This window comes from Sphaerodactylus townsendi, linkage group LG01 (genome assembly GCF_021028975.2).
Source record: "Sphaerodactylus townsendi isolate TG3544 linkage group LG01, MPM_Stown_v2.3, whole genome shotgun sequence".
In the NCBI taxonomy this organism is placed as follows: domain Eukaryota; kingdom Metazoa; phylum Chordata; class Lepidosauria; order Squamata; family Sphaerodactylidae; genus Sphaerodactylus; species Sphaerodactylus townsendi.
In genome coordinates this window covers 106300672-106326031 of record NC_059425.1, presented here as the reverse complement: position 1 = coordinate 106326031, position 25360 = coordinate 106300672, and the positions used below count along the sequence as shown (strand labels likewise).

Sequence of the window (25360 nt, the reverse complement as noted above, 5' to 3'; positions counted from 1 at the left end):
TGCATTTGCCTATTAGCTGATCAAAAACCTAACAAAAAGTGCTCTTTTAACTAATTTGCTCATTATGACTGATCTTCACTGGGGAAAAAATCAAAGGGCATGAGGAGCAAGTGCATTTGATATGAATAACAAGAAATATGAATGATCTGGATGTTAGAGTTGGGTTGGGGTTAAAGCAAGACCAAGGAAGACCAGTTCAGGCTGCCAAAGCTCAAATCACTTGGGTCTCCTGTTTGCCCTGCATCTGACTAATGTCCAATAGAGCAAGTTACACCCTTCCAAGATCATTGCAACTCTGTTGAGGATTACACTGTCAATCAGCTGTTAGTGGGAGTTAGGAAGATAGATTAAAATCATCAGCACCTCACTAATAAAAACAAAATAGTGGAGGAAAATACTGGGAATCCATTACCTAGCAGAATCTCTTACTGCTGTTATGAATAGCTTTTATATATCACTTGTGTAGCATTTCTTACACATATTTTTCTTTTTCCTAGGCCTTATTAATGTTTGGATCATTCTGTTAGAGGAGTTGACAACTGCCATCTCCAACTGTCCCCGTCAGCACCAACCTCCCACCTTGGATTTGCTCTTTGAGTTATTGAGGGATGTTACCAAAACACCAGGTAATTGACTGCATTTACTGGCTTTAACAAATGGTGACTCAGATCTTGTTTCTGATCAGGGCTGGTTGCAGATTTTGCTGTTGTGCATTTTTGCTTCTTCCTTTTTTTAAAAAAGTGTGTTTCAAATCAAGACATCTTTCATCCAGTTTGTGTTTTATATACTCCAGGTCCTGGATTCGGTATTTATGCAGTAGTACATCTTCTACTCCCTACAATGTCCCTTTGGCTCCAACGTAGTCATGGTGATCATTCTTACTGGGATGTGGCATCTGCAAATTTCAAGCATGCTATTGGCCTTTCATGTGAACTAGTGGTGGAACACATTCAAAGTTTTATACATTCAGGTAAGAAATGATATTCTCAGCAACTAAACTTATTGTTGGAAATGTACATGGCTATTGGCTTGTACAGCAGTGATTTTCAGATTTTAGCAACCAAAGGTTTTTTATTTTCATTTAAATCATTTTGTGGACACTCCCCAAGTTCTGTCCTACCGTTTTGCTTGAGTTGTGCTGGTTCACAGCATAATCACTTTCTGTCATGACAAATTAAAGCAGAGTGGGAACACAGTAATTTCCCAACTATCATTTCAGTTCAAGGTGATTGTAAGTAGAGAATTTGGAAGGGTGATAGTTATCCAAGATTTGTTACATTAGAGGGCTTTTAAAAAGTTCTCCCCAAGTTCTGTCCTACCTTTTTGCTTGAGTTGTGCTGGTTCACAGCATAATCACTTTCTGTCATGACAAATTAAAGCAGAGTGGGAACACAGTAATTTCCCAACTATCATTTCAGTTCAAGGTGATTGTAAGTAGAGAATTTGGAAGGGTGATAGTTATCCAAGATTTGTTACATTAGAGGGCTTTTAAAAAGTTGTTTTCTTTTGTACTCGTAGTGATGTATGAATTTCTTGCAGCTCAAATTATGATTGGGTTGCCAATTACACATGCTATCTGCAAAAATGGTCATAATAAAAAGATTGCATTTTATCAGAATTTCTAATTTGGCTTGCATTTTTGTTGCTGGTTTGATCATTGCATTACAAGAGAAGGCAACATGTTGTCTCAGCAACTGTGCAACATTCCCTTTCCTACCACAATCAGAGCCTCCCACTGCTTTTGTGTAAGTAATGCTCACACATGACTCCCTGTTTGCCATCAAGTATTCTCTCAAGGTACAGAAAGAAGTGGCTGCAGCTCCAATAGTGTTTACAATTACATCAGAACAGTTTCATTGAGATTAAGTAAGGGGCAACCGTGGCTACTGGCCTTGGCTGCATAGTCATTTGAAACAAATGTAAAAGCAGCACATAAAGTTGAATACACAGTATTTTTAATTGCAGATAACAATAATTGAGATTTACATATTGTATAATTAGTATTATGAGCAGGCAAAATTCACGATATGAGTTCATTGTTTTTGAATTTCACAGCATCAGAATGTTTGCTTGTTTCCCCAGACTTGATGATATTGAGAAAAATCTTTTGTTTCATTGGTTTGTATTAATGTTCAAAAATGTAAATTTAATTGTATATAACATTGGGAGAAAATTCAGTGAATTGTAGGGCAGAAAGAATACCATCTATATTCTTCACATGCAAGTTTCCCTAGCCAAGTCAGGTGTAAGAATATGGCATATAGCCCCTTCACAGCAAGGTTGAAGCACAGCCAATCAACTGACACTACTCAACAAATCACAACTCTTCAGGAGAAACCAATAGAAAGACAAAAAGGCTACCACAGAAGTGTAGAGCTGAGATGGGCCTGAACATAAATTGATGCTATCATTTTCTTGGATGCAAAATCCTGAGCAAATCAATATCCAAAGTGTCCTATTCCAAAAGTACCTTCAGCCACATAAGCAGGTTTAGTAAAAAGAAATCTGCAAATGTTTCAAAAGAATTAAAAAGTGACAACATTTGAATTGTTTCATACCTCTTCCCCTTCTCTCACAACCTATACACTCACATTCATCTTCGTGGGTATTCTGTGCAGCCACAAATTGGGGACTGCGCTTGTACAGGCCACCCCAGGGGCGGAGCTACCTGGGGAACGGGGGTGTGCATTGCACCAGGCATGGGCCTGGGGAGAGTGGAAAACACCCCCCCCCCGCAGGCCTCCCCACACATACTTACCTTCATCAAACAGTGCAGGCTGGGGAAGTGGCCTGTTACTAGTGCAGGCTGGGGAAGCGACCTGGTGGGAATTACACTTCCCAGGAGACCTTGCGAGTCCCAGGGTCTCATGGGAAGTATAGTTCCCACAAGGCTGTTTTCAGCCTGAATGAAACAGGCCGCTTCTCCAGTCTGTGCTAAGGTAAGGGGTAGAGCGGGGGCAGGGCACTGCGGAGGGGGGGTTGGAAAACACAGAGTGGGCCATCCACAGAAAGATTTACAAGAAGATTCCCACTCAAATGGTCACATGATGGGAGGGGGAGGAGTGGCATTCCCTCAGTTCTTCTTTCCCCACAGGAAAGAAGTTCTTTCCACAGCTCTACTGATTTTCACCTCAGAGCCCTTAAGCCCTGTGAGATATTTTTCTTCTTCAAATTGGGAGTTTTCTTTTCCAGTCAAGGAAGTTAAGAAGGGCTCTGCCGTTTTCAAGAAGTGTATTAACCTGTTCTTCTAAAATAGCAAAAACTGATGGTCTTGAGGGCCCTTTCCACACAGTGCAAATAAAATTTCCTGGGGACAGGAAAAAAAAACATTTTTGGAAAGAACTCCACACAGCTTTTCCCCCAGCATGACTTCAGGACATTTTATTTCTGTTCAAACACTGTTCCATTCCATTCACTGCCACCATTTATTCATAACTTATAATATATAGAAAGAGACCGTGAGATATTAATTTGTCTGTCTGTCTGTCTCTGTGTGTGTTTGTTTCTTGCCCTGACACACAAAGCCCTCAAGGTTAATCACAGCAAGAAGCTAACTTTGATTTATGGTTTGAACAAAACACTAAAGAAAGTAAGATAGAAGTTTCAGTGTTTTATTTCCATTGAACTTTTAAACTGTGGTCATGTTCTCCTAGGGAGAAGTGGAACCTAGCCTGTCCATCACACATATATTCTTCTACACTGTAAATCTGGTATGACAAGTTTGTTGCACTGTAAATCTGGTATGCCAACTAACACTTTTATTTCTTCTGTAGATATTGGCTATGAGAATATGATCAATGCTATGCTGAAAGACCTCTTCAAGCTATTGGTAGCTTGTGTGGCAGAACCCACAGAATCTATTTCAAGAGTTGGGTGTTCGTGTATCAGGTAATGTAGATTCCATATTCATTAAAAGAACTAAATAAAGCAAAACTTTTTCACTGGCCAGCCTAATATTGGTTGACCGTGAAGAGGAAACTTGGATGGGTATTCCATTATTACAACACTTGGTTGGACTGATATGCGTTGTTTAACCAGGGGCATACAGACATTAGTCCTTGTTGCCATTCTATTATATCTAAGCAGAGTATACATTTTTAATTTTTTTTGCTAAATTAGTGGAGCTTTGTGAAATCAAAGAAGTTGGTGGAGGGTTGGAAAGTGGATATTTATCAAGGAAGTATATGAAAAGAGTTGAAAAGGTGGTGTTTAATAAATTAATAAAATAATCATTTTTATTATTTTGCTCAAGCCAAGGCCTCAATTGGGTGATTAGTCTTTAGTTTGCATCTCTGGCTGCTATCTCAGAGGAGACTATGCCTAAAATAGACTTTTTTGGAGGTGCAGAAGCTAGGGTTTTTTTGTATATGCTGTATAAACAGAATATCATTAGTACACTCTGATGCCTGGCGGAAGAAAAGAGTTGTGACATTTTGTTAATATTGCATGTCATTCAGTAACTATATTCTGTCTCAGATAAAGATGTTAGTACAGTCAGTTGAGGTGCAGTAGTTGAGAAAATTATATGCTTCCACATTAGAATATAGTTCCAAATGAATATGGGAATTATCATTCATTTTTATGTGTTGCCTTTGTCAAAACCATTATTTTGTGAATTATTGAACATGGTACTTCGATACAAGAACACTTATAGTTCATTGAACAACTATTATCAAATTTTCAAATAGATGTGGGAAGCAGGGCTAGACAGACACTAGGACCCAGGCGGAGCATTCTACAATAGTTCTGAGGCGAACGAATATACAATCTACTAAAATCTTTTTGTGAGACAAGGAATAGCTTAGGAACCAGGAATTTGAAAAAAAAAAAGTAGAAGCAAAAGAAGAGCCTGAAATATGCAATGATCCTATCCTAGGAGGAAAATCTCTTCTTATGGTGGCCTGAATTGGGAAACTGAGACTTAGACACCCTTATTTAAAGTTACCAAGAGACTAATAGAATCATGAGACTATCACTGTTTAACATAATCTCTCCTCCCCCTCCCTCTCTCAAACTGAGCTCTATTTCTTGCCAATTGCACAAATTTAACATAGCAAATAATCTTCATGAAGTCTCTTAAACTGGGTTAAAACTAGTTTAAAGTTCGTGCATCAGTTACTGAACCACTTTTTAAACAAAGTGTGGAGTTAAAAATTAGCGCTGAACCAGATTTTGAATAGTTTTCAGAACCACATTGCTTTAGTTGCTTTCTTCTTGCTTGCAGGTATGTACTAGTGACAGCAGGTCCTGTTTTTACAGAAGAAATGTGGAGGCTGTCCTGCTGTGCATTACAGGATGCATTTTCAGCTACTCTTGAGCCAGTAAAGGTATAACCTGCATTTTACTGGATGTTCCCATGAGGGGAAGGGCGGGGGTGCAAATCTAACCATAAATAAAAGATAAAAAAATATTCCTTTCTCCCTACAATTATTTTCTTAGACTGCTGCTGACAGTGTACGTATGAATGCATTACCCACATGAACCATTGCATCCACATGGATGGCATATAATCAGACACTGGATATTCTGCAATGGTAGCAATTTGAAAAGTTGTCACTGCCATCATAGAAATTCTGGTAGTCACTTTAGAAGTATTAATTTATGTGAAAGTATTAGTTATATATGGAAGTATTAGATTATGTGAGCAGCATATCTCTGTAAGCCTGTTCAGGATCAAGACTTCCTAGTTACCTTCTGTTTGCCTCAGGGAACCAATCCAGAGTCACTTAAAAAGTGTTTCCCTTAGCAGTGTAAATCACCATTCGGCTTAAACTACCAGGTATCATGCATCGGCTCCTCCTCAAAGAATGTCTGTTGTCTTTTTTGGAGGTGTGGTAAACATAGCTGGCCTAATTTCTCCGAGACCGGGGACTGCAGGTGGCGTCGGGGGGAGAGAACTCCAGACGACATCCCATAGCCTGTGGGGTGCCGCAGGGAGCGATCCTCTCCCCGATGCTTTTGAACATCTACATGCACCCCTGGCAAGTTTGGTCCGAAGTTTCGGACTGCGGTGTCATCAATATGCAGGTGACACGCATCTCGTGTTCACGATGGAGGGCAGCCCGTCTTCGGCCCCTGAGGCTCTCTAGCATTGTTTGGACGCTTTTGCTGGTTGGTTGAGTGCGAGTCGGCTGAAATTAAATCCTACAAAGACGTAAGTCCAGTGGCTGGGTCGGGAAGAGTGTCCGGTGTTCTTTGGCCTGGTTACGCTGTATGGTGAGGCTTTACAGCTGGCCTCATCTGCCAAAAGCCTGGGGGTGATTCTGGACCCAGTACTATCAATGGAGGCCCAGGTCACCCGAATGGCTCAATCGGCTTTTTTCCATCTGCAGCAGGCACAGCTATTGGCCCCGTACCTCTCCTGTCCTGATCTAGCCACTGTGATTCATGCAATGGTCACCTCTAGGTTAGACTACTGTAACTCGCTCTACATGGGCTTGCCTTTAGCCTTGATCTGAAAACTGCAACTCGCACAGAACGCGGCAGCCAGGCTTCTTACAGGAGCATCGAGCAGGGACCGGATTACTCCGGTCCTATACCAGCTGCATTGGCTGTCGATTGAGTTCCAGGTCATGTTTAAAGTGCTGGTCTTGACCTTCAAAGCCATTCATGGCCTTGGACCTGCATACCTACGAGACTGCCTCTCCCCATATCGCCCCGCTAGGCCCCTCCGTTCATCCTTCTGGTGATCCCTGGCCCTAAAGCTATCAGGCTGGCCTCTACAAGGGCCAGGGCTTTTACAGCCCTGGCCCCTACCTGGTGGAACAGACTTCCAAGGGAGATCAGGGCCCTGCGGGACCTGCTAAGTTTCCACAGGGCCTGTGAGACGGACCTGTTCCGCCAGGCATTTGGCCAGCCTGGTTAAATATATTGCTGCCATTTCATCTGGCCTCCCGTGGGCATAAAGGTGTGTGTGGGGGGGGGGGATGACGCCATCTGACGAGGTATGGTTCCGGTTTTTATTTTTATTATTGCGAATCAGTTTTTATGTTATGTTTTTAAGTTTTATCATTGTTGTTCACCGCCCTGAGCCCCTAGGGGGAGGGCGGTTTAGAAATCTAATAAATACATACATACATACATATTTCGTAAACCATTTTTCTTCAAATTGAGAAAAGTTGATAGAAGTACACCATGTTTCAAAATGTTTGTGTGTGAGAGTCTGATGTTGGCTTTGTTTAGTGAATATAGGTTTAAACTGCTTGGCAAACAGGATACACAATGAATACCCAATATTGTCTTGCTTGTAGAATTTGTTGGGCTACTTCCACAGCAGTTCTGAAAACTTTAGTGGTGATGCCTGTGAGGTGAAAGTGGCAGCCCCTTCCCTCTCTCCTAGTGCCGAAGCTGAGTATTGGAGAATACGGGCCATGGCCCAACAGGTAAGAGATCTCCCCAAAGGAGCATCCACACAGTGAACAAATGCAAACAAATGCATTTTAAATACAAGCATCTTGAGTGTGGGTGCAGTCTTGATACTCACAACAAAATCAATGAGATTTCCAAGCACTTACCTCAAGCTGCATTGTGCACTGTAGGTTTTCTATTTTTTGTATTTTTTAAAAAATATTTCAAGGTTTCCTTTAAAAATATCAAGTATGTTCATCGTTGCATATGTGCAGGCCTGCTACTGGATGTTTTTCTAGCTTAAAACTGCTAGGGGGCACAGCATGCTGGAACTGTAGTGGCATTCCCGCTGAAACTGTCACGTGCTCAGGCACAGCTGTGCCCGCTTTCACCACTATTAGAATCAATTGCTTTTCTTCACTGGTTGTGAGTTGTTCTCTTCCATTTTCCATCTTTTGGGGGCTCATCCTTTCCCTGTCCATGCAGAGCTTTGTCGAGCTGCTGTGACCATCATGTCCCACAAACGTTTATTTAAAATGTGCACTTGTAGTATAAAACCTGCCCAGACTGATGAGTATTAGCTGTGCCTCTTGTGTTTGGAAGAAGGCCACAACGTTTCAGCCTGTAAAGCATGCCAAAAGTCCACTCCCAAGGTGAGGAATGAGTGGGCATCCAAGTTGAAAGTCATTTTGTTTGGACAGGCTTCAATCATCAGACCCACCATTCAAGCCAACCTCGGAACCGGTCCTCCCTTCAGAGACATCCTTAGCCATGCTGGTGCAATCAGTTCCATCAGTTCAATGCTTGCAACTGCAGCAACAGCAGACCTGTTCTAAGTCCCTGGTGCCAAGATGCTCATTGGAACCACCAGCTAAATACCTGAAATTGAAAAAGAAGAAGCAGGAGAAATATACCTCACAGAGGAAGTATCACCATTCAGCAGAGGCGTAGCTGAGCCAAACTGCGCCCGGGGCGGACTCTGCGTTTTTCGCACACACACACACCCCATGGGCCCCACTCCTGCCCTCCCCGCAGCTCCCCGCTCCCCCCACTTACCTTAGTGCTTAGTTTCAAGCTGAAAAGCGGCCTGTTCAGTTCAGGCTGAAAAAAGCCTGGGTGAAAACTAAGCTACCCAGGAGCTCTTGGGGCTCGCAAGGTCTCCTGGGTAGTGTAGTTCCCAGAAGGGCCCATTTCAGCCTAAATGGAACAGGCCACTTTTCAGCCTGAAACTAAACCTGAAACTAAGAACTAAGGTAAGTGGGGGGCATGAAGGGGGGTCAGGGAAGGGGTTGGGGCGATTTTCCTACCCAACAGGCATGCGCCCGGTGCGAGGCGCACACACACACACCCGCCCCCTTGTAGCTTCACCTATGCCATTCAGCAGAACTGGCATATGCACCATTGCCCAAGGTTCAGGAGGTTCTGTCACCATCTCCCATGACCCCTTCACCCCATCTAGAGTATCCACACTTTTTCTTCTCAGAAGGTGAAATTGTGTCTACGTTGGAAACTTTCTTGTATTGAGAGAAAGGACTCAAGATTTAGTGAGACCAGCCTGTCTAGGATGTTTGACACCAATTCATGTCTCCAGTCTGTGAGTCATATTGTGGGGATTAGTATGGCAAGCTACCTGACCATGCTCCTATACTAGCTGTATCAACACACTATCACTTGGGAGTTACTCTGGCTACACCAAGAAGACCTCCCCCTCCAATTCTAAAGGTAGACGGCACCAAGCATTACAACCCCGATCTGAGATCAGATCCAATGTGACAGGCTCCAAGTACCTATGCCAGAAAGCACTTGCCATTTGACATGGGACTATCAGCCACCAGTCTGCACTTCAGGCTGTCTGTATCTCAGGAGTTCAGAATGTTCAAGCCGATGTGCTCAACTGCTCATTCATCCCCTGCCACAAATGGTCACTAAACAATTCCTATCTGATCCAGATTTTTCCCTATGAGGGGTTCCCCAGGTCAATTTATTTGCCATTGTGACAAACACCAAAACCCCACTTGTTCTGCTTACTAGTAGGAATGGCTCAAGGGAAACTGAGAGATGTTTTTCAAATAGTGTTGACAAGGGACACTATCTATGCATTTCCTCCAAACCCTCTACTTACCAAAGTACTAGGAAAAATGAGCATGGATGGAACAGATGGCATTTGGATTGCTCCGTTCTGGCCAAGGCAGATTTGGTTTCCCACTTTGATGTTGTTGGCGACATCCAGACCTGATCAGTATAGGCCTAATAACTCACCCCCCAAGTGCACCATCTGCATCTGACAGCATGGAGAGTGTGGGCAACTTGGTAGGGTTTACACAGTGGTGGGATCCAAAAATTTTAATAACAGGTTCCAATGGTGGTGGGATTCAAACAGTGGCACCGCCACACACACGCACCTCCAGTCCCTATTGGGCAGGGAGGTTGCTTTAGTAGCCCCTTCTCAGCACACAGAAAAAATTAGTAACCACTTCTAGAGAAGTGGTGAGAACTGGTTGGATCCCACCTCTGGGTTTACACCTGAATTGCAAGTAATCCTCTTACAAGCATGTAGGCCTACCACTAGGAAATCACATAATTCAAAATGGGACAGGTTTTCAAAATGGTGTAGCACAAAAAAAATGATCCTAGGCAAAGTCCTACTGTCTGTGATCTTTGACTACTTACTACGCTTAAAAAGGGAGGGACTAGCGTTTTCTTCTATTAAAGTACACTTAGCAATCTCTACCCATCGCAAAAGGGTGGATGGGCTACAGTGTTTTCTCACAAGACGTTTTAAACTCCTTGAAGGGTCTGTTTAACTCCTACCCTTCTAGAACATTAATTGTCCTGCAATGGTCTGACTTGGTGTTGGCAAAACTCAGGGGTGTTACTTTCAAGCCCTTGGCCTCATGTCTCTTAGTCTTGGTTATATGAAGGCCTATTTTTGGTGACTATTACATCTGCCCATAGGGTGAGATAACAGCTTTCAGAATAGATTCCCCATTTCGGACGGTTTTCCCAGAATAGGTGATATTTCGACTGTATGCTTACTTCCAACCTGAAGTAGCTTCTGGGTTTCAGCTGAACCCAGAGGTTATTTTTTTCATGTTTTCCCCTAAATTCACCTGCACTCACTAGACATTAGATGTGCTTTGTTATTTTATTTGCAGAGGTCCAAAGAATTTTAGAAGGACATGTTACTTTTTGTCACTGAGGCCAGAATAAGGGGAAGAAGGACTCAGTGCAGGCTCTGTCTAGATCAGTGTTTCCCAACCTTTTCAAGGTCAGGGTACCCTTGACCTCACTCTCCATATCTCACGGTACCCCTGCCACCACCCTCCACCTTCCCCTCCCATTGCCCCTGCTTGCCACACACCCCACCTTCCCCTCCCAGGGTGAAGGGAAGCACGGGGGGGGGGGTGGCTGCTGACCTTGTGGCAGGTCCTGCCCCATGGGCAAGCTCCATGTCCTTGCTGGCACCGGTGGGAGACACCACAAAAATGAGGGGGGCGGTAGTGTTGCCGCGGTACCCCTGGGACATGCTCATGGCACCCCAGGGTACCACGGTACCCTGGTTGAGAATGGCTGGTCTAGATGTATTGTCTCAAGCAACAGACTTTGTTATGAGAAAGTGGTGCTCCCTTGTCCATTGGGGGTTGCACTCATGCCACCCTGGCATAAGCATTCTCTGCTGCCTGCTTGCAGGGGTTGCCTTTGAAGGAGATCTGCCAAGCCATGACCTGGTCCATGGTGGACACTTTTTGTGAGGCACTATGACTTGGATCTGCAAGCAAGGAAAGAGGCTGAAGTTGGAATGGCAATACTACATTCTCTGTTCCTGTAGAGATGAGAGCTCTGGTGAGTGACTTGGGAAAATCCCAGTGTGGGACTGCACAGAAGACTGACAATGAAAACAGAGTTGCACTTACCTGTGACTGTTGTTCATCAAGGTCTTCAGCGCAGGCACACATTCCCTCCCTCCCACCCCCCTTTTGTGACCTCTTTGCTTCTCTTTTTCTAACTCCAGTGGCTCAGGAGGAACTGAGGGAAGGGAGCTCAGTCATGCCTGAGCATGTGAAAGTTTTGATGGGAACACTGGTATGGCTCAGGCATGCTGCGTCCCCTGGTGGTTTTCAGCTAGAAAAACCTCTGGTAGCAAGCCTGCACATGCACACTCCCAATGTCTGCCTGCACTGAAGGTCTCAATGAACAGCAATTGCAGTAAGTACAACTCTGTTTTCTTCTATGTGGAAAACAGAAATGATGCCCAGGTAATTTATTCAGATATGGATGATCAAATCAATGCTTCATTTTCTGGGCCCTGGTGGCATTCTGGGCCCTGGTTTTCTTGATTAAAACAGTTCAAAGGCTTTGAAGAGGTTGTAGTCAGTCCAGAGGTATATCTAGGCAAACTGGAGCCCGGGGACAAAACCTGAGTTTGGTGCCCCCCATATGGGCAGCCACCCTCCCCCACCATGACCAAACAATGATTTTTGCACCAGCTCAAGAAACACTTCCCACTCCCAGCAAAACATACATGGTTTTCTCCCCACCAACTCTCTTTCCTAATTTTGTCCTCACACCAATCCTATGAGGTAGGTTGTTAGCCTGAGAAACAGCTCCAAGCCAGTGCAAGTGGGAATTAAGCATGTAAATCTCTCACAAATCACCCCCAGCATAACATTTACCAAACAAATGTCAGCATTATCTCTCACAAAACACCTCCAGTGGAATCCACCCCCAAATAGCATCACTTTCAATGGTGTTTAAACTAGGGAGCCCGGATTCTTCTTTTAAATCAGTCTTAAAGGGAGAATCTGGTGTCCCCAGTTAAAACAACATTGAAAGTGATGCTGTTTTGGGGTGGATTCTCCCCCACCTTGAAACAGCATCACTTTCAGTGTTTAAACTGGGGACCTGATTTCTCCCTTTAAGTTCATGCCAAATGGGGAGGATTTAAAAGGAGAATCTAGGGATATTTGGAGGGTGTCTGCTGTCACGGGTCAATTGTTAAGCTAGCAGCACCAAACTTTCAGTGTATCTTTAGGAGACTCTCCTGATGATACCACCCAGGTTTGGGGGGTCCAAAGTTATGGCCGTAGCCCACATCTCCTATTAGCTCCCATTGGAAACAATAGGGGATGGGGTACCCTTTTTGGGTGTCCATAACTTTGGACCCCCTAAACCAAAGCTCACCTAACTTGGGTGGTATCATTAGGAGGGTCTGCTGAAAAATCCCTGGAATTCTGGGGCGGCTAGCCCAGGGGTAGGGAACCTGCGGCTCTCCAGATGTTCAGGAACAACAATTCCCATCAGCCTCTGTCAGCATGGCCAATTGGCCATGCTGGTAGGGGCTGATGGGAATTGTAGTTCCTGAACATCTGGAGAGCCGCAGGTTCCCTACCCCTGGGCTAGCCTAAAAACTGCGCCCCCTGTCAGACGAAAACTGAAAAAAACACTAAAAATACCAAAAAAAGACAAACGAACCTGAAATTTTTGCGCCCTCCCTAGGCAAATACGTCACTTTCAGTCAAGGTTTCTAAAAGAAATCATAGTACAGTTTGCGGTGGGAATGCACTGTGTGTCCCTTACCATTTTTTAGAAGCACACTTATAATAATGGATTAAAGATGTACAAGTAACTGCCTTATGCTAACTTGACAACATTTGTCCTTCTAATCCATTGCTGCCTGCTCTATATGCTGAACAAATGCAATTCCCATTCATGTACACATTGCTACACTACAGGTTATGTTGATTCCCAGTTCAGATTAGGACCACTGCATCTGGGAGAGGGGGCTGAAATCTTCTTTCTCTGCCACTTTCCTGTTCTGACACTAGTGAGATGCTGTTTTAATCCTACTATGTCAGGTAGTTTAAGTGGAAACACTTAAACTTTGACTCAGGATATTACACATGGCAATGCATGTTCTACTTCTGATCTGTCCCTTCCTGGAACTTTGTGTAATTTGTTCTGCAGGTGTTCATGTTAGACACCCAGTGCTCTCCAAAAACCCCAAACAACAAAGAGGGATTTGAACATGCTCAGTCCTGCGTGCTTATAATTGAATTGCCTCCTGACAAGAAGCCCAATGGCCATACACAGAAAAGGTAAGTCAAGTTTTCCTAAGGTTGAAGAAGTTAATAAGAGAAGGCATGAAGTAGAAATTAGACAGAAAGCTGCTCAACCGTTAAAAAGCGTTTAAATTTCTGTCTCATTGTGAAGCATGAAGGGATGTCTATGATCCTAAGTATTCCATTAGTTGAAATGAGCAGGAATTATATTACACTTTTTCCATCTTGTCACTCTGCTTTAAATGCTTGCTATATTGGCAGACAAAGTGCCCTTGCTCCCGGTAGTGTGCACAGAATGTGGGACCATCACAAATCCTAAATCTGTTTTTTTTTTAATGCTGGGTGTGAATTAAGAAGAAGAGTTCAGATTTATACCTTTCTTTTCTCTCCTATAAGGAGTCTCAAAGTGGCTTACAAACTTTTTCCCTTCCTCTCCCCACTACAGATATTTGTGTTTGGCATCATAGTATTATAGATGGGAACTATGCAGAATTATACTTTTCACAAACAATTTTTGCAAAAAGTCACTGGCTCTTAAATACAAATTCCCATATGCAATAATAAATATTTTATAAGAATTATGGGACACATTTTAGGAACATAAAAATGGCTTTGTCAGATCAGTCCAAAGTTTATCTAGATCAGCATCCTGCTTCTAATAGTTGCCTTGGAAAACGATCACATTTCCAAGCCAGTTCTGTTGTTTGTTCTTATTCCCTACCGATCAGTGACGCTGCCTCTGAACAGGAAGGTTTCATTAAACAATGACTAAGAGGCAGTGGCGTAGCATCAACGGGGGGCAAAGCCCCAGGCGCCACCGAGCCTTAGAGGGGATGTGGCAGGGGCGTTCCAGGGCGAGGGCAGATGGCGCCATGGCTGGGGCGCAGGGCACGCATGTGCCCCAGGCGCAGTTCCCCCTCGCTCCGCCCCAGCCAAGAGGAGATGGTAAAAATCCATCATGGCTGAAGTACGGTCAGTGGTGAGCAAGAGGAGAGACTGTACATTCCACTGGTGTGCATATTTCCTTCTCCCCACGCCACTTGGACAACCCATCTGTGGCTTTGTCTAAAGGAATAAACCTGAGCCAAATGCCTAGGGTTAGGTGTGATCATGGTGTGTCTTGGTAGCTTTTCAAAATGTCCTCTTCCAGTTGCCCACACTTACTGGAAAAGAATTTTCCCACTGAAAAACATACATATACCATAATGTATGTAGTGCATTGTGTGGAGGAGTGGGTGGTGTCTCTGCTATTGTGATTACATGTGTCAAGCAGCTACCTCTTAAACTATGTACTGAATAACATTCATGCCTCCACCCACTGTTCTCTACACAGAGCTTATCTTTGTGTTAGAAACAAACAGTGTACTAAGGGGACTCTAGCTCGGTTTACTCACTTGATGAATAGTAAGGTATGTCTCCTCCCTGCCACTGAGATTTTATTTTGACTTAGTGAAGTTTCTCTTTTTCCTCCTGAATGCTGCATCAATACACAGGAAACTTGGGTAAGGGAGCATTTATTTTCTACCATGCCGTTTCAAAAATAAAATAAATTGTGAACTAGCATTTGCTTTACATTTGTCCTATAGAAAATATTCTATGAGCCAGTCACTAACTACCTAAAGAATTATATACTTGGGGCCTTTGTCGGAAATGGTTTTGAAATGGAAAGCTGGCTCCTGCAAGGACATTCCTGTGTATTAACCCCCTTTATCACCACAGTTTTGTCTGACAGCGCTAAATATGCCATAGTGGGACATTTGCTGGTTCACTAGCAGTGACCTTGGATACCAAGAAAAATGACTCACACACACAAAGCTAGTATTGTTAATACCTCCCCATAGGAGATGCATTCACTCTGAAAGACAGCACATCCTTGGATTGCCTTCTGACACTAAAGTGAAAGATGTAGGCAATAAGGAACATCATTTTGACCTTTAGTCACCTTCTACCTAGATTATCTTTACAGATTGAAAGGACTGAGGGATACAAAGCAACTCCCAGAGTATAGCCACTAGAGAGTGTCAAAGCACAGTATAAGGACTGTATTACAAAGGAAACTGAGGTAGAAGTGGAAAGAAGCAGAAAATAAATAACAGTTTATTCAAGGCAGTTTGATTTCAATAAAGGTAAATGGAAATAAACACAAGTTTAGTAACAGAGAAGACCAAAAAAGTAGACTTTGCTTACTTATTGTCACACCCATTTTGATCTGAAGCAATACATTCTATGAATTAAAACACCAATTTAATATTCTTGTTGAAGTCTTTATCCTATTTTGCCTGAAAGAGCATAGCATAGTGACAAGAACAAAGTCTTGCTTAGATCCATGATTTAATCTACAGGAATTGTGACTTTACAGGTCACATCTTTGTAGGGATTGGCACATGTGGCCATTTGTTGATGTTCTTTGGGCTACTGATAGACTATTTCTCAAAAAGTCCCAGAGCACCCTTTCATTGCTATAGTTCAAACAGTTGTTTGTGCAATGTAATTCTGATGTAATAGTGCACATTTGTGCAGTAAAATGGTTTTATGTTGTAATATGTAATGGTTTAACACTGAAGGTGAAATTTGTTGATATATTAACTGTAATTAATTAGCTGTGTAAATTATATTATTATGTCCTTGAAGGGTAGTACTGTAAAACGGGGGGTGGGGGGTGGTTGTTATTGTTATTTTAGTTTTTGATGATTTAGAATTAAAACTGTTCGAACGATAAGGAAATTACAGGCATACCAGTGATGCTTTCCTTTTTAAAATCTCATGTGTCGAAGTCCCAAGTTTTTGTCATTTAATTTGGGGGAATGTAAATGGTGGTTTGGGTGGGTTAGGGTTAGGGTAATTCAAACATGGAAATTCTCAGCAAATTGGGTTGCATGTATTGCTCCCTACAGCATTCACATGTTATAAGGAAAAGTTCATTATTATTCTAACCAACACAATGATATAGAGTTGGATCCAAACTAAATTAGCAATCTTTGCTGATTGCCCCTTCTTAATTCAGGTTTCCCTCTTGCTCCCCCTTGGGGTTCTCTGATCCCCTGGAGCAGAATTTTGTGGAGTTCAATCAGCTGCACTGGTGAGCAGGAAACTTCCATTCAGCCATTGGAAAATGTATTCCGGATCCAACTTGTAGTTTTAAGTACCCCAGTCTGAGATTCTTGAAGTTGGGACAGAATAGAAATGTTATTGATTGATGATAAAACATGTTATCAATCTGTTTTTCCCCATCTCTTCACTCCATGAAGTATTCCTTTCAGAACTATAGTTGTGAGCCTTCTGTCCCATCAAGTCCTGCTACAGAATTTATATGATATTTTGTTGGAAGAGTTTGTGAAGGGGCCATCTCACTCAGAAGAAAAGACTGTGCAACAGCTACCAGAAACTAAATTGGCTGGCTTCCTTAGATACATTTCCATGCAGAATTTGGCTGTCATCTTTGACTTACTGCTGGACTCCTATCGGACGGCTAGAGAGTTTGATACAAGGACTGGGTTGAAGTGCTTGCTTAAAAAGGTCTCTGGTATTGGTGGAGCTGCCAACTTGTACCGCCAATCAGCCATGAGCTTCAACATCTACTTCCATGCCTTGATCTGTGCCATTGTGACTAACCAGGAAAACATTACTGCAGAACTGGTGAAGAAGATCCTCTTTGAGGACGATGAAAGAAGCACTGACTCATCCCAGCAGTGCTCTTCAGAAGATGAAGACATTTTTGAAGAGACAGCTCAAGTAAGCCCCCCTAGAGGGAAGGAAAAGAGACAGTGGAGGGCTAGATTGCCATCTCTAAGTGTTCAGCCTGTCAGCAATGCAGACTGGGTTTGGTTAATCAAAAGGCTTCATAAGCTATGCATGGAATTATGTAACAACTATATTCAAATGCATTTAGATTTGGAAAGTTCCACAGATGAACTCCCAGTCTTCAGGGGAGACCCTTTCTTCATCCTCCCATCCTTTCAGTCTGAAACCTCCACTCCATCTACTGGAGGCCTATCTGGGAAGGATACTCCTTCTGAAGATGACAAGAGTCAAATTAGGGACTCTCTTTCAGAGACCATCACTCCTAAAGGAGGAATTGGTGAGATTTTGCTCCTTCCACCCTTGAGTCCCAAAGCAGAGAAGAAGGACCAAGGCAGGAAAAAGGAATGGTGGGAGAGCGCTGGCAACAAAATCTACACTATAGCCACAGACAAAACCATCTCGAAACTCATGACAGAATATAAAAAAAGGAAACAGCAGCATAATCTGGCCACTTTCACCAAAGAAATGAAGGCTGACAAGAAAGGGGATCCACTAAGCTCACGGGGGGCAGATTCACCCCTCCCACAACGGCCACAGAATTTGGTTGATCAAGGACAAATGAGGCACTCCTTCAGCGCAGGGCCAGAGATTTTGAGGCAAGAGAAGAGGCCACGCTCTGGGTCCACAGTCAGCTCACTCAATATATCTGTCCGTGATGGCGAGGCACAAATACAGGTAAGCCAAACAGTACAGTGGTGTAACCAAAATGAAAAAAAGTATGCCTGATTAAAATAATTTCCATGTTTGCAGCCCTGCAGAAAATATGCCTACTAGAAGCTTTCATTAGTTGTTTTCAAACACAGGACTGCACCTTTAGCAGCATATTAATGTGTCACATACATGTGCACTAAACAGTACAACTTCCTGACCCCTTACCTATTTTATTATTTAATATATTTATATCCCGCCTTTCCACATTGTCCAAGGTGGCTTATAGAACATATATTAATAAAAACATAATTAATTACATGAATTCAAATACATCTAGTTAAAACCTGCTCTATCCCACTCTTCAAAGTGTCAAAGCACTGAACAAACTCTTTACTGGAGCCAGCTGCAGATTTCAAAGGCTCCTCAGCAAGACGTTGCCAAATGAGCACCACTATCCATTTCTGCCGGCTGCTGCCAGTTGCCCAAGTGGGCATCCAATGAGGAGCAGCTGCCACCACTTGCCCACCTGGCCCTCTCCCTCTGTGCAGCAGCCACGATAGGAGAAAGTCCTCTGAAAAGGTTGACAGGGGCTGCCCCAGGGGGGAAGAGTAAGCAGCAAGTGGCAGTGATTTCTAGGAGCAGCCATCTCAGCTGCTTGCCAATTTCCTTCTGGATGGTGACAACAAGAGGGCTTGGGGTTAGGAAAACCTACTCTATGAATGCCATCCTACCTGTGCACTTTTGCTAGCACTGCTATCATTCTTTGTACTATGGTTGTAAAAGCAAGCATATTTTCATTTAATGTTGATGTTACTTTGTTTTCAAAATTAACATATCTGTTTTACATATGCATACATTTACAAATACTTATTATTTTGAGTGTGAAATCAGGTTAGTGAGAATGGGTTTTTCCTCCTGGCTTGGCCTGCTCTGAAGTGTCATGTCTGGGGTGAGCTGGAGCTTGGATCAAGAGAAATAGTAATGTTTCTGAAGGATTGTAGTTGTCTCCTCAGTGGTCTCAATTGCTGTGAAATGAGTTTGTCAAAGCTCTAATAAGAGATTGAAGGAGGTGATCCTCCCCCAGCCAAAGGGAAGGGGCAGATGAGTGTGGAAGCATGTGGAAGCAACCAGAGAGAGAAGCACAAAGACAGTGCTGGGAGTTAGCTGAAGGAGCTTGGAGTGCAGAATACTTCCATATGACCGGGGAGCAACAGTTGATCTGCTGCCTGTTCAAATTCCCAATGGCGTATCTAGGGGGGAACAAAGGGGGCATAAGTCCCAGGTATCACTTTCACGTGTCATGAGGGCACATTTTGGCCACCCTTCCTCCCTGCCCCCTGCAAGTCAGGCCAGGCGAACTTTTCTTCAAGCATGCCAAGGCTGGCAAGGCACTGGGGACAGGGACAAGACCATGGAGAGCCTCCTTTAAAGAAACTATGCCTTTAAAATTCACCTTACTTTCCACTGTCTGAGCGGTGCTGATACTGACAATACACACACTGGAGGCAGAGACAAAGCCAGGTAAGGAGCATACCCTCCTTGACCTTGTCCATGCCCCCAGTGTGTTGCCGGCCTTGGCATGCTCAGGTTGAAGAAAGGTTTGTTGAATTTTTGGCAGGTGTACAGAGGAGTTTGGTGGGGGGAGTTCTCCTGGGGCCTGAGTGTGTGTGTGGGTGGGGGGGGGGGGGGTTGTAGAGGTAAACCACTGCAAATGCCTCTATACTACAAAAATGCCACAAGTGTCCAGTGCTGTCCTCAGAAGGGAACCACTTCAAGAAGTGGGGAGAATATCATATTATGTATTATGAAATATAATGGTAGCCTATTATCTTTGCTATATCTATGACATTATTTTATACAGCACAACCCATTTTCTTGGGGTTTTTTAATTCTCTTGCTACTTCAGGCATGGACCAATATGGTGTTGACCATTCTAAACCAGATCCAATCACTACCAGACCAGATCTTCACAGCCCTCCAGCCAGCGGTGTTCCCCTGCATCAGCCAGCTGACATGTCATGTGACTGACATCCGAGTTCGTCAGGCTGTGAGAGAATGGCTAGGAAGAGTGGGGAGAGTTTATGATATAATTGTATAGTAGTTGTATTGTTTGCATTACCAAGTAGAGATTTGCATCTGAGGCGCTTCAAGGCATACAAATAAATTATAGTTATTGAAAATATACCTTTTAGCACAGTAGACAGCTGTACACATAGCTGCCTATTTGTTGTTAATAAATGATCAGGTTTATCACATGCTGTCAACTGCTTAAGAGTATGACTCAGTCTTGCTTATAACAAGAACAGCATGTGATAAATACAGTTTACTCAGTTCACTGAGTACCACAAGATAATTAAAATCTGAAAATGCTATTAAATCAAGCTGGTACATGGGTACTTGATCCTCATGATGCTGCATATTTTCCATGAATTAAAAGGTTAGACAGGAACATTCAAGAGAAGATGGCAGTGAAATACAGTTAGCATGAAACGGTCATCTTCATAAAATATATTTATGAGGAAACAGATTAAGGACCTGCATTTTCAAACCTTTAGTGACACTGACACCACTGTACTCAAGGACAGTTTTGTCCTCACAAATAAAAAGCATTTATGCTCTTTTTTTTCTCAAACACCATGGCTACTTGGGTGATTTTAGCACAGCATCTCACTGTGCCCTAAAATCAGGATGGCTGATATTTCAAATAATGTGTGTTCATACCAATAAATTCAAGAATCAGTGGGAGTAATAAACTAAGGTAGGATCCATGCATCATTGGATATTGGGCTACTGTAATTTTTTCCCCAGGATTTTCTTGTCTGGACAGGAAAATCGAAGAGATGAAAGATGACAATAGCACAATATTCCATGATGTCTATATCCAGTTCATTTATTTTAACTTAATATTTCCTCTTGCAAAGCATGCAATGAATAATGTGCCTTCCCATTCAAAACATGAATTAATTTTAAAAATGATCAGCACAAATGGCACAGCATGGCTTTCATGACTAGATCCCCTTCCTCACCAAGTTGCCTATGAGCTTTGGAGACACATCATATATGCTAAATCCTAATGGCGCTGTGATATAGTTTATGCATGAAACTATCCTAGCCCTATAATTAACAAATTCAGAGAGGGGAAGGGTAATCCTTTGTAGAAAAATACGTGTCCCTTGCTGTAGGCTTCAAGTGGCTTTTTTCCCACCTTTGGCATCTCACACAGTTTTCAGTAGAGGAAAAAGAGATCATACATACTACTTTTCCTTATTCTCTGCAAAATATAATCCTCTAAACCAATTCAGCCGTTCCTGTGCCAACCTTCTCTCACCAGAGGTGGGATCCAACCAGTTCTCACCAGTTCTCTAGAAGTGGTTATTAATTTTTTCTGAGTGCCGAGAAGGGGTTAGTAAAGCAACCTCCCTGCCCAATAGGGATTGGAGGTGCATGTGTGCAGCGGCGCCACTGTTTGAATCCCACCACCATCGGAACCTGTTATTAAAATTTTTGGATCCCACCACTGTCTCTCACCCGTGCATTGTGTGTGAATATGCATCACACATTGACTTGGTTTTGAAGTTCAGTGACCAGCCTGCTTTTCATTACCTCTTTTCATGAAGAGGAAAGAACTTAGTATTCATATTTTAGGACAGCAAAAATTAGAATTATCTCATATTATTCTCACAATTACCCTATGAAGTAGGCTAGGCTGAGAGAAGGTATTTGACCCAAGATCATACTCAAGCTAACATCATCCATTAACCCCACTGTTTCTCTTACAGCCTTTCTCGAAAGCCAACCTTTCCAACCTGTTTTGCTGAATAGATGGTTATTAATGAAAAATGTGGGTATGGCCACTGACCAGGGGTGGGATTCAGCAGGTTTGCGTCACTTCGACAGAACCGGTTGGTAAAATGATGCTTGTAAACAACCAGTTGTTCAATTATTTGAATCCCACCACTGCCACTGACCTGCTACTAAAACTATCATCCTCACATGTGTCTGCCATCCACATGGGCATATATCCTTTTACCACATGTAGGACAAAATATGTTGTTCATACTGATTCCTGCCAATCCTAGCCAAATGAGATATGTGTTTTAGAGGCACCACTGAAGAGGCCAGTGATCCAAGTGAAGTGGAATCCAAAAAATGCTGGAGCACAACCTTGGATCATGGAGCACTTCTTCTTTGGCTGACCCTGATAATCTTTCTCAAGATTCATTAGAAAGGCAACCAAGAGCCTTTTTTCAACAGCCTGGTTTCTGATGCATAGTTCCTTGCCTTGAAGAGCAGCATCAACATCTTCTTTGCACCTCTTCTTTTTCCTGTGTAGTTGAATCAGTGTAAGATAATGAGTGAATGTGCAAGTTCTGTCAGCTGCTCAACCCTTGTATCCATCAACTAGAGATTATGATGTTCTTTGCAAGAGAAGATACTGCTATGCCCAGGTGACTTGATTACATGTACCTGTTTTGTTTCTTATTTGATTTTTGGTACTCAGTGTTTCTATGGCTCTTTGTGAAGTTGGATTTTTTAGGGGAACATTTTCAAGTAGTGCACGCCTACGTTGTTTGTTAGTGGGATTTTATATGCAATTCTTGCTTGTCATATGCAGCTCTTTAGCAGAGTCTTTAAGGGGAGGGAGAGAGAAACAAACTCAGGATTTTTTCTTCCATTCCCCCAAAACACCAAAAAAAAAAACCACAACCCCACAGATTTTTAGATTGCAAAAGTAGTTCTTTTTTATGAAGAATGCTGTATTTGGACCAATATTGTGAATTCCAAATGTCCAGAAGGTACCTTTTGACCTTCATTACATGAAAAGACCATTCTTAAGGGATAGTTGACTTTACAGCCAGCAGCTGGAGACCACTTGAATCCTTCTCCCTTGTGATTGTCACCTCATAGGTGAATAACTTGTGTTCAGCAATTCAACAAGATATTTGCTTTACCATTGTAGCAAATCTTACTTTTATGTGTTAACCTAGTGTCAGAAAATGAAAGCTGGCCTCAAGAACAGCATATGCTGGGCACTTCTCAAATGTTTATGGTCCAGGCAGATAAAGTTCAGGGGAAAATGGGGACTCTATGAGATGGTTACAGAGTGCAGTGATATTGGGGGAAGGAGAAGGGTTCTGTTGTTTTGGTTGACCAAGAAGAATTGCCAGAAACTGCTACTGAAAGGATTTTATAGCCTTAGACTGCAAATTTCACAACAGCTCTGTGCCATAAAGAATAATCTTGTCTATATGATTTTTCCCATCCTTTATAATAGAGAAAGCATCTCTATCCCAGCACTTCATGCCTACGGAGCTGCCTTTTTCACTGTGGAGAATTAGGAAACTGGTGTAAAGAGGGAGCTACATATGCATGCAAGAGTGCCTGTACCTGCATCTAAGTTGTCATCTCTCCAGTGATCATTGGGAATTTAATCACATAGGACAGGGGTAGGGAACCTTTAACACTCAAAGAGCCATTTGGCCCCGTTTTCCATGGGAAAAGAAAACACTTGGAGCCGCAAATGATTTTTGACATTTAAAATAAAGATAATACTGTACATATTGGGGTTTTTTTACCTTTTACTCCACTCATTCTGAGAAGCGCATGGATGCGTCCGCCCTGCTGCCTGCAGGGCAGGCAAGGATGGGGCCAGCGGCTTGGCTTTGCGCCCGATCCGCCAGGAAAGTGCCGCCCACTCCAAACGGGGGGAGGGCTGGCGAGAGGAGGAAGCCTGCTTGGCGACTGGCTTAGCCGTCCATAGCGGGCAGTTAGTGCGCCCGCCCTGCTGCCTGCAGGGCAGGCAAGGATGAAGCCAGCAGCTCGGCTCGTGGAGCCGCAGTGCAAGGGCAGAAGAGCCGCAGGTTCCCTACCCCTGACATAGGAGATTTTGGCCCTTTTCCTTGTTTATAAAATGAAAAGACACCAGACACCTGGACAAGAAGGTGCCCCTGTAATTACTTCATGTATTTGGTATAGGTGTTTGGTAGAGTTTAAACCCCTTCTCCAACACAGAGTATGAAGACTGTATGAAACAGTCCTGGAGTGAACTTACATGGTATAAAAACTATATAGAAAATGGCAGCTCTGACTCTTGTTCTCTTCCCTTACACAACACTAAACTCAATTAATCTTGTATCCTGTCATAATTGTTCTGAACATTTTCTTGATCAACCCCTCCTCCCCCAAATAAACCCAAAACAGTTGAAACCGTTGGGAAATTGGTCAGTGTAACAACATTCAGAATACTTGAATTACATATTACAGAGCAAAAGGAGAAAATCGAACACAAGATTGCCACTTCAGGTGGCAGACGCTTTTTATTTAGAACAAGGTCTGCTCACAGGGAGCACTTTGTTTTACATAGAAGGGAAAATAGAGGGAACAATTCAATATTTGCAGCAGCTGTCTAGAGCAAAAAGACTGTTACCATGTCTTGCAGTAACTACCATTTTCCATATGAAGTACTAAACCAGTCACTTTTCTATCTGTCCATGAAATGAAAGCCTGAAAATCTTATGCCAAAGATTTGACTTGTTCAAAAATGAGAATGACATAACAAAATAAGTTCTGTAGCAGTAATGACTGCCGTAGTATTTCCTGTGTAGCAATGATAGCTGTTCAAGATAAAAAGGTTTGAGTATAAGCTTTTATGCGCATGCACACTTCTTCAGGAGCTCCAAAGGTTTTTGAAGGAGGCCAAGAAAATGAGGGCCAGTGCAGCGACAGCTCTTATAGCCACAGTGGATGCTATATTGGAGGTTCACAGCCCTCCTCAAGTCCAGTTCTCTGTGCTTAGGCAGACTGCTGACAGGAGGGCCTGAGTTGTTGGTTCGGAATTCCAAGGAGGGTATGGCAGGGGCTGGATTCCCTCCCCCCAATTTGTCACCTTTGCGCTCCGTACAGAGTGGCTATACAAAGTCAGCTTTTATGCCTACGCAGCTGTAAATTCCTGTTTTTGAATTGTCCTTGGCTCTTACCTATGCCCCTATTGAAATAAATGATCTCACTGTCCCTGCTCCCTTATTTTTGTGAATCATATTTATTTAATTTTTCCTGTGTCTATGGTCAACAGTTTGCAAAATGTATTTTGTGTATATTTTGTTCAAATGGAATTCTTAAAAGAAGATATTTTAAAACAAAGTATAACTATTTATGTTGCTTGTGTTGTAGAATAAAGTAAATGCAAAACTAAAATGTGTATGAGGGTTTTTTGTTTGTTTTTTTGCAAAATATTAGAAGTAGGGAGCAAATGTACCAAAAATGCTGAGTTACTTTTTGAGTTCTCTTGGGTCAAATAATCTTTGCAAAACCTAGCAGTACATTTAATCAGTAATTTTGAAATAATCCAATTGTTTTACCTACTGAAATGATTGAATTTTCCACCTTAAGCTTTTGAGATGGCATTTGTGAAAATAGTAAGAAGCTTTGCAATCTTAATTCTCCCCAAAATGCTGACATTAGGGGTGCATTACTGTATTCATCCAGCAAATAATGTTTGGGGA

At 42.7% G+C, this 25360-nt stretch overlaps 1 protein-coding gene across 2 annotated transcripts in view; it reads left to right on the top strand.

The window, feature by feature from the left end:
- ARFGEF3 (ARFGEF family member 3) overlaps positions 1 to 23593 on the top strand; it is a 91795-nt gene extending 68202 nt beyond the window's left edge. Inside the window, exons 27-35 of one of the 2 annotated variants that reach the window (XM_048489739.1) lie at positions 498 to 626; positions 794 to 970; positions 3774 to 3888; positions 5225 to 5327; positions 7251 to 7382; positions 13312 to 13442; positions 14900 to 14908; positions 16655 to 17882; positions 19765 to 23593. In XM_048489739.1, coding sequence (XP_048345696.1) covers positions 498 to 626; positions 794 to 970; positions 3774 to 3888; positions 5225 to 5327; positions 7251 to 7382; positions 13312 to 13442; positions 14900 to 14908; positions 16655 to 17882; positions 19765 to 19956 — 2216 coding nt within the window. In that variant the 3' untranslated portion in view covers positions 19957 to 23593. The remainder of the gene's footprint in view (positions 1 to 497; positions 627 to 793; positions 971 to 3773; positions 3889 to 5224; positions 5328 to 7250; positions 7383 to 13311; positions 13443 to 14899; positions 14909 to 16654; positions 17883 to 19764) is intronic. The other variant, XM_048489747.1, reaches the window with a different exon arrangement.
- Positions 23594 to 25360: the final 1767 nt, after the last annotated feature.